The following is a 9,179-nucleotide window of genomic DNA, read 5'->3' on the forward strand; positions in this document are numbered from 1 at the left end:
TGAGGGACTGATGGGCCAAGGCCTATTCACCTTGGAAGAGAGCAATTGGTTCCTACTGGTCTTAGGTCAGTGGGATGGTTTTGAGTAGGATTGTGTGGATTTTTAAGCCCAGCATTTATGAAATTATTGCATTTCTTTTTCTTTCTTTCATTCTCTCCCCCCTCTCCCCCCCTCTCTCCCCCCTCTCCCCCCCTCTCCCCCTCTCTCCCCCCTTTCCCCCTTTCCCTCTCTCTCTCTTCTCTCTCTCTCTCTCCCCCCTCTCTCTCCCCCTCTCTCTCCCCCCTCTCTCCCCCTCTCCCCCCCTTTTCCCCCCTCTCTCTCTTCTCTCTCTCCCCCTCTCTCCCCCTCTCTCTCTCTCTCTCTCTCTCTCTCTCTCTCTCTCTCTCTCTCTCTCTCTCGTTTGTTTGTTTTTAGGACAGGGTTTTTCTGTATAGCCCTGGCTGTCCTGGAACTCACTCTGTAGACCAGCCTGGTCTGGTCTTGAATTCAGAGATCCTACTGCCTCTGCACCCTGAGTGCTGGGATTAAAGGCGTGCACCAAACAAAACAAGGTCTGCTAGTATTTGATGGGTAAAGAAGTGACTCAGGGCTGGAGTGATGGCTCAGCAGCTAAGAGTGTGTATTGCTCTTCAGGAGGACTAGAGTTCAATTCCCAGCACCCACATGAGGTGACTCACAGCTGCCTGTAAACATTTGACACATCTAGCCTTCTTGGCGTGCGTGCACACACACTTCAATTTTTATTTTTTTTTTTAAGTGATAGAAATGTGGTTTCAAGAGTCTTTGTTTACTTTGACTGGTTTAAATACAGATATCAAAGAAATGGTGTTAAGTGGATGAACTAGCTCTCCAGCACTGCTGTCCTGCTTTGAGAAGAAATTGTGTGTTTGGGGAATTATACCTTGGTGTTTAGAATGAAATGTAGGGTTGATGTGCTTTGGGTATGGCACCACCTAGTGCTCACTCGCTTAGTACTGGTGTTGGCCAAGAGGATACCTGTTCTTTCAAGCCTTTTACTTGAGAGAGTGATGGTAAACCATACTTTAGTACCTCAGACCTGAGAATTGTGTGTGGTGGGGCAGTGAGCCCATAGAAACTGCTGGTCTCAGTTAGCATGCTACTGCCTAACACTCTACAAGCTCTTCTAGACCAAAGGAGACTGGGGAAAGGTGGAGCAAGAGATACATGAGGTGTATGTCTCCTGGTGTCTAAGTTTCAAATGGAGAGCGCCAGCTAGTTGAGACCCTTGAGTCAGAAACTCACTGTGCCGAGAGCAGAGCTAGGTTAAAGCTTAGAGCGAAGAAAGGAAGGTCAGTGTAACTTCAAGCCCCCTCTCTTGAACAAATCTGTTTGCTAGGCTTTGCCTGAAATTAAGTTTTTACCCCAGGAACCTCCAGTATCTGAGGACAAAAAGCCACTCCTCCCCTTGTGGCTCAGTGACTCTGACTTCAAGGCCAGTACTGGGTGCGAGCCATAGTGTAGTGATAACTAGCATCTGATTCCTGCCTCCGGCCAGGTTTTCGTTTTCTGTGTTAGCATACTTGTTTGTTTAGTAAGTCTGTGGACTAGATTGAAATGCCCAGCTATTGTGAGTTTGTTTCTCACTGCCACGTTGACTCTTGGAAAGGCAGCTGGCCAAAGCAGTGAGTTAACAGGCCATGGGGCCTGCCTTGAATTAAGATCCCTGCTTTGCCATTTCTCAGTGTGCAGCTTTTGTCAGAGTTCTCACTTGAGAGCCAGGTTTGCTACATTTGTAGAAATGTAGAACTGAAAAAAATCCAAAGCTCTAGGGGCTCAGTGTGCCATCCATGCATAGGGCCCCTCACCCAGAGTGGACACTTGGTGGATGTGTTATGTGTCCCACACCACCCCCACCCTATCATGCCATGTGGCCAAAACCCATTTACCCAGTGGTAAACCAAGGATGAGTGCCATTTTTTAGATGGGTGAGGACACCATCAAAAGGCATAGGGAAAGAGTTTTTACCATGGGTACCCGTGTTAGTCTCAGAGTGTGAGAGGCTGGTGTGGCTAGGTGGGGGAGGGCTGAGTATCATACTAGAGGGTAGACCCATCACTCCCCAGCGAATCAGCAGCATGGCTTTGCCCAGGTGCCTAGGGAGGCAAAGGACACGTGGCTTGTTTTCATGTTCCAAGTGACAGCCTCGTCTGCTATTCTGTGTAGAAGCTTGTAACATGTAATTGCTCATATTTTATGTCACAGTAGGCATTAATTAAATGTCTTTGTTTTCTTCCCCTAGAGTTTACAGATGCTTCCCCAGCAACGGAAAGCCATAGCAAAGTTCAAGGAGCCAGCCCACGCGCTAGCATTTCAGCAGAAATTCCACAGGTAGCCTCTGTGTTCTGTAGTTGGTGACTGGGGGGAGAGGGGAGGAGGGTGCTGTGCTGTGCTGTACAGAGGTGCAGAACACGGCTCCACATCTTTTCTATAATCTTTTGCTGTCAGGAGAAGGCCTCTTCTGCTTCCATATACCTTAGGTTTTGCTCATCAAGTTCTACTTCACTTTTGTGCACCTTGGTGAATTGCTATCATAAAGAGTTTGTGTTAACTGTCTGTTCAAATTTCCACAGGCACATGATTGATCTGTCCCACATAAATGTGGCCCTGATAGTGGAGTGATCTTGAATGGGAAAATCTGACCTCATGCTGCACACACTGTGGAATTTCTTCAAGGAAGCTATAGGTCGGCGCAGGATCCCCAGAAGTGTAGGTCTCTCCGGTCTGCGGTTGCCAACTTGTCTGCGCGCCAGCCAGCCACAGGGTGATTCCAGAAGAAAGTTAAACTGGTGGACATGGGATTGGAGTCTGGTGTTAGAGTGCTTTGAATTTGTTGTCCACAAGAACTCTGTTCTCGTGTTCTTTTGTTTCCAAGTGCTTACAGTGCATGTAGACCTTGTTCTTTGTGATCCTACTATGTGATTGGTCACAGTCTTAGATTCAGGAAAGAATGTTACCAGCTCAAATTCCAAGGATTTTTCCACAGCAAAGAATATTTGATAATGGTTGCACTTATCTTCAGTACAGGCTAGAAAAGAATTCTCAACCAGGCTTAACTGGAGTGGTCTCAGAAAGCCCTCACAGGCTCTGGTAAAGCATAGGTAAAAATTCGGGTGATTATGATTGACACTCACCTGCCCTGGAAAGCCAGGGTGTGAGATGGGTGACTGGGATTGGTGCCATGGAAGTGGCGATTCTGCTTCTTGTAAATGCCTCCAAAGTGCTGCCTGTTTGAGCAGAAACTCTCAGGTGGGCACAGTGCTAGCTAAGCAAGCACAGGGAGCTCCAGGGCCGGTGGCTCTGTCACCCCACAGGCAGCCTCTTGGCCTAGTTTCCTGGCACAGGTTGAGGCACTGCTTGAAGGGTAGTCAGACCTACTTGGGCCCTCTGCTTTTTCAACGCCCTAGCTCTGTGGTGTGCGCTGTCATTGCTTTGATTACCTCACTGTCCTTCAGGGCTCTGAGTTTCTTTGGGTTGCCCTTCTGTCTCACATGTGTGAGGGATGGATTTATTTCTCAGCAGGGCTGATGTTGCTCAAAATAAGTGTATCTGTCCACATAAGTCATTTTGGTCAATTCCAGCAGGTGAGACTCGCTTTCTACAAAGTATCCCATGGAAGTCCATGCTGTGCAGACACTGAACACAGTGCCTTATTATGTTTCCCCCATGAGCGCTTCAGTGTTTGGGACACACTCTAAACTGGGCAATGACACTAGGACGCACTCAGGACTTTTTAGTTGTATTTATACCTGTAATTTTATTTTACATATCTTAACAAGGACTGAGGGAGACAGAAATCTGTTGTCACTTACTGTCACTGGGTAATGAGTAGGTGCAGGATTTGAAGCAGCTGGCTTCCACACAGTTTTACGCACAGTTTTACATTGTGTTTTCAATGAAGTTGCCAGTGTTAACAACTGGAGAATGGTATTCCAGGCCCTGTGAAACTGCATGGGACCAATTCAGAGATGATATTATGTGCTGGCAAGGAGCGCTGGGGCAATATAGTGGTTGTTTGGGTTCCAGGCAATTGAGGCGAGGCATTCATAGGATATCTTAGAAGACCTTGTGGCTATGGTACCACCTCCGACCACAAAGCCTCTGCCTCGCCCCTGGCGGGTGCATTGAGAGTCAGCCTTTACCAAGCTTGGCCCTACCCACCCAAGTGCTACCAGCTGGTCACCCCACTGTCACTCCCACTCATTTCTCTTAGACATGGGGGTGTTGACAGATAATTCACTAAATTGGTGAGTTTGGTAATATGTTAGCTCTAGTTAGACGAGATAGAGGCCATGTAGGAAGTTGAGGATTAGGACACAGTAAAAGGAGTTTAACAGGTGCTTCTTAAATAGTTTTGAGTGCTGGGCCTTTAAAACCCAAATCTGCATTTTTGTCTGAAAAGTAGGCACTGGCGCATTGAAGTCACTTAAGGAAACATCCTCATCAACACCACTGTTCACCTCAGGCCTCAGGGCCACTTTGAGTGTGATGAGGTACCCAGGAGCATGTGTGTCCCTTAACAGTATGCACACATGAGCTAGCTTTCTCTTATTGCAGTGTCCAGAGAGACCAGCTCCAAACACTGCTTAGAACAGCCACTCGCTCTGGCCTTGGTGCACGTCCACCTGGAGTGGACTGTCAGAGCAGGTAGGCCAGTCTTCAAGGCTTAGCTTCTGTGAAGGAAACCACAGAAAGATAAAGAAGCAGAATTAGAAGGAACGCTCCCCACTTGCAGTGCACTTCTCACAGTGACGTCACACCACCACCCGAACTCCAACCGTGGAAGATCTGCTGCAACCATTATCTCTGTTCTTTCTTTATCATGCATTTCAAATGAGAAGAAAAGCATTAGCATACTGTGTAAATATGGACCTTTTGAGATTAAAACGTTATTGGAAATGCTTTCAACTCAAACAGCAACATCTTAGCTATTTGTTAGTTCTTTTTTTTGTTGTTGTCTTATCAAAGTTTAATGGAGACACTTTCGTAATTGTTGTTGTGTGTACATTCGATTTTCATAAAGATGGTAGTAAGTCAATACATTAACCCTCATCTGTGTATTATTTGTTCACAAGTTCCAGAAGGTTGAAGGAATGACTCTCGTATCTGTCCTGAGGTGGAGAGTAGGGGAGGGGATAGGTAACTTTCCCTCTCTGCCTTGTTTATTTTGTGCTGTAATGATTGTGAGTTCACTTAGCTGCTTACCTCAACATAACCTTGTGTTGCCCTTGGCTTGGCCACATTTGTTAAATCCTTATATTGATAATCTTCTTGAGGGGGAAATCTCACCTTTTCTTTTCCAAAAGAGATTCTGAGGTAAACTCCCACCTTGGCCCCCACCCAACCCAAATAGGCAGCTTCTTGTGCAGGTCCTGCGCCCATGCCTTGTCCTGGAGGAGTGTGGCTGGATGGGGTGGGAGGTGGGTTTTCCATAACCATTTTCATCTGGGTAGTTCTCATATGATGTGCAAAGGTCCGGCCGGGATGGTTGTCTGAATCAAGATGGAGCTTAGGTCTTGCACCTAGGGGTTATTTTTCCCCCAAGCAGCATTCTGTCTGCGGGAGGTAGAAGAGGGCTTTGCTGCTCACAGAAGCTGGCAGGGAACCTAAAAGGCATGGGAGGGGGGACTGGACAGTGGTCCGGTGGGTGAGGAGAGAGAGTCTTAAGGATGGGAATGTCAGTGATACACACCTCTGATGGGTCCCCAAGGGTGGTCTTTCATTCAAGTGTAGAGCCCCACAGATGGGTACGTAAGGGAATTCTTAGACATAGGCTAGGTGAAGGGTCTTTCTTGGAGGACTAGGCTTAAGGACTATACCTGTCTTCTGTCTTGGTTTTTGTTTTGTTTGTCTTTTATTTCCTTATAGCAATATTGGGAAGGTAAGCTTCAAGTAGACCATTGGCTGATGCTAGTCAAAGATAGTGATGTAAAGGCACTAGCCCAAGAGTTCTGTGCATTAGCTACGTATTATTCTTGGTCGTCATTGGATGCTCTGAGGCTCTTCTCTGTGTCCTCTGACCCAAGACCAAACGAACAAGTCAGGAAGCATGTCCCTGTGCCAGAGCTCTGAGCTCCAAGGGGCGGCTCTGTTGCTTGCTGTTTTCCTTGCTGGGAATCAGCTTGAATTCCTGCCTCCCCCTTGTTGGCCCCAACTTTGGCCTTGCATCTTCACTCTCATGCCCATTTGTTTTTGTTTCTCAGAGAGGGAGAAGAGGCCTGGGAGAGCTAGTGGGAAAGGTGTTGGCCATGCGAGACTGTACCTTGAGGTGCTCTGCAAAGGAACTGACTAATGGGCACAGGGTGGACAAGAACAAGACCCCTCCCCACAGAGGAAGCCGTTAGAAGCTTAGCTCAGTTATGGGAGAGCCTTAGATACTTGACCGTGTCCAATAATACTGCAACGGTGGCTTGGGGATTTTCAATTTTGTGAAGTGTTATTTTTACATTAAATATAAAACTTGGAAAGGCAGTTAGCCTTGACTTATTAAATCCTAAGGATTTTCTGTAAGGTTTTTTGCAACCTATTTAGTTTTTGTCATTGAAAATGCCTAACTTCTTAGGTACACAAACCCATGGCTTTGTGTACTGGAACCAGAGTAATCCACTGATTCATATTGGATCCCAGGTATACCTCCTGCTGGTATCAGGGGTCAGGAAAGGGCACTTGTTAACGTACCTCACCTGACTTTCCTAGAAACTGCTGCTCATCTAACTCTTTCTGTTAGTGTGTTGGTAGGATAGGCTGAAAGGACAGGCACTTTCACTGAGAAGCTCTCTCCTTGTCCCTTAGACCTACCGTAGGGAGAGATAAGTGTTCTTCCTGGTTCAGTTTACTGATTTGAAAAGGTTTGTGGGGAAATGCAGATGATTTAGAGAGAACTTTGTGTAATTTTTGTCTCACAAGTCTCACAGGTGGGATGGGCAGGTGCATGTTACTGTGTTCTGTGTTTGGAAGTTTAATGTGCTCTAGACAGTAGACCTCTTGACCTTCTTAGATGAATGACTCTCTGCTAAACTACTTTTCATTTTAAGGACACGTGCAGCGGAGGCTGGTTTGGGGACTAACACCTTTTGCATTCTGCACTGTTGTCTTAGAACACACACTTTGTAGACAGCATGTTGCACCCAGCCTCGCTGACTGGCCCTGAGGAGCAGATAACCGCTTGTTCTACATTTCACAGGTGTGGGATCCAGAGCTGTGTCCTCTGTGAGGATTTCCCTCCTAGGCATTAATGTCACTGTTTAATTTGCAGGTGCAGCGGTAATGGAGTGTGGTTTCCTTTATGAGTCTCTGATGTTCTGTTCTCTTTTCCCACTCTTGGGTCCACTCCCCAGGCCTGGCTGGGCTCTGGCTCGGCTCTGGCTCCCTCCTTCCCTTCTGCTTCCTTCCCTCTTGTTCACACCTGAGCTATTGTCACTGTCCCCTCCTGGTAATCCTCCTGTGTGCATGCTCTCTGCCTCTACTTCCATGGTTTCCACACTTGCAGTGGCCACTGATACACTTGAGTCAGGCTCCCTCTGGCAGGAGGGAACATTGTGGATGTCTGCACCAGGGCCACATCTCCAGTCTCTCTAACCCTTTTGCCTCGACAGGTCTTTCCTGGGATTTGCTCCTCCAGAACCTGAATTGGAAAGCCTGACCTTTTGCTTGTTATTTTGCAGTTTGACTCTGGGCCTAAAGATGCCAGTGCCTCTCAGCTGTGGTCTGCATGTCATTAACCACCCCTCTCTGTTTTTACCCCTCTACCTTTGCAGGACCCAGGGCGTGGGTCAGTGTTAGTGGTAGCGTGCTTTCATTCGCTTGGAAGTGGTGGCCGTGTGGCCGTTATACTGCCCCTGCTGATATGGCCTCGTCGTCGTGTATGTGTGTGCGCCTCCCTGCTGTGCAGGCAGCTGGGAGTGCGACTATGTTGCTGGAAGTGCGCTGGCTGCTTAGAAACCACGAGACACCACCTTGCTTTCTTCTGGCCTCACTGTTCTGCCGGTCTTCGTGTTTCTGCCAGTCACGTGCTCTTCCCATATGAGTGACACTGCCGTGCTTTACTCCAGTTTTCCTTGGCATTAACCACTTGGGAACTCTTTCAGGCTGTATATGTGAAAAATAGTAGTGACGTAGGAGCAAAGAAAATGTATTGTTGTGTGTATCATTTGTGTGGTTTCATAGCAAATAATGTGTTTGAGCTGTACTGTAACCAAAAATTCTGTCAATAAAATATTAGAGGTTCTCCTGGCTCCAAGAGTTCACTTCCTCTTGCGTCTGTCCGCCCCATACAGTGCTGTGGGCAGTGGCTGGTCCTGGATGGGTGGGATTGGGGAGAGCTCCCCACCCCACCCCCACCCCCGCCCCCAGCACAACCCAAAGCTTCAGCACAGGTGTTTCCTTAGTGGAACCGGAGTCAGGTAACTGTTCCCCGCTGTCTTTGGGTTGTAGGACTTGGAAGTGACCAAACAATGACATGGGGTTGCTGGGGTCAGGGAGTTCTCTCGTTAGAACTACAAATGCATTCACAGGTAATGGTTACAACTTGCAAGAAATGCATATTCTGCCACTGTGCTCTCAGGGGCCTAGACATGGAGGCATCAGCCATAGCACCATCTTGTCCCACCCCTCCTTGCAGCTGCTGGCTTTGTTCCAGATCTTGTATTCTCGGTCTGCTTTGGGAATGAGGCATCATACAGCTGCCCTGCTTCTGAGTACTGTTTAAAGAGAGAAGCCAGTGTTGTGCCCCATGAGCCAGGCTTTATCCTGGGCTGGGTCATCTCCCTTCTCCCACCCATTACCCTGTGTAGCTCTCCCCTTGCCTGGGCCAACTACTATTCTGCACAGTAGTGCTCTTACCTGCTCCTAGCTTTCTTGAGAAGGGAGTGCATGTCACACCTGACCCAGACCTTCATCATCCAGTGTCTGAGTGAGGATAAGGCAGGTGCATATGCAGCCATGCCTTGTCAGCCCTGCACCTTGTCCATCAGGCCAAGGTTCTGTGTTGACAGTCAATAGGAAGGGACTTGGGGAAGCTCTAGTTACTTGGGTCGGAAAGAGACACTGTTCAGCATTACGTCCCACACAGCCCAGTTGTAAGTCATTCTTCACATTTTGGCCATTGGCCCAGCCTAGGGCACCTAAAGGGCTGTGTATCCAAGTATTGGCTGGAGGATAGG

General features: G+C 47.9%; 1 protein-coding gene across 4 annotated transcripts in view; it reads left to right on the forward strand.

Annotated features, from left to right (window-relative positions):
• The window catches only part of Rbm33 (RNA binding motif protein 33), a 109,407-nt gene extending 101,162 nt beyond the window's left edge, over positions 1-8,245 (forward strand). For all 4 annotated transcript variants that reach the window (XM_059257778.1, XM_059257779.1, XM_059257780.1 and 1 more), the window contains 2 exons: positions 2,261-2,349; positions 2,592-8,245. In XM_059257778.1, the coding sequence (XP_059113761.1) occupies positions 2,261-2,349; positions 2,592-2,640 (138 nt within the window). In that variant the 3' untranslated portion in view covers positions 2,641-8,245. The remainder of the gene's footprint in view (positions 1-2,260; positions 2,350-2,591) is intronic.
• The last annotated feature ends 934 nt before the right edge of the window (positions 8,246-9,179 follow it).

The sequence above is a fragment of the Peromyscus eremicus genome, chromosome 3 (assembly GCF_949786415.1).
Source record: "Peromyscus eremicus chromosome 3, PerEre_H2_v1, whole genome shotgun sequence".
NCBI classification, from domain to species: domain Eukaryota; kingdom Metazoa; phylum Chordata; class Mammalia; order Rodentia; family Cricetidae; genus Peromyscus; species Peromyscus eremicus.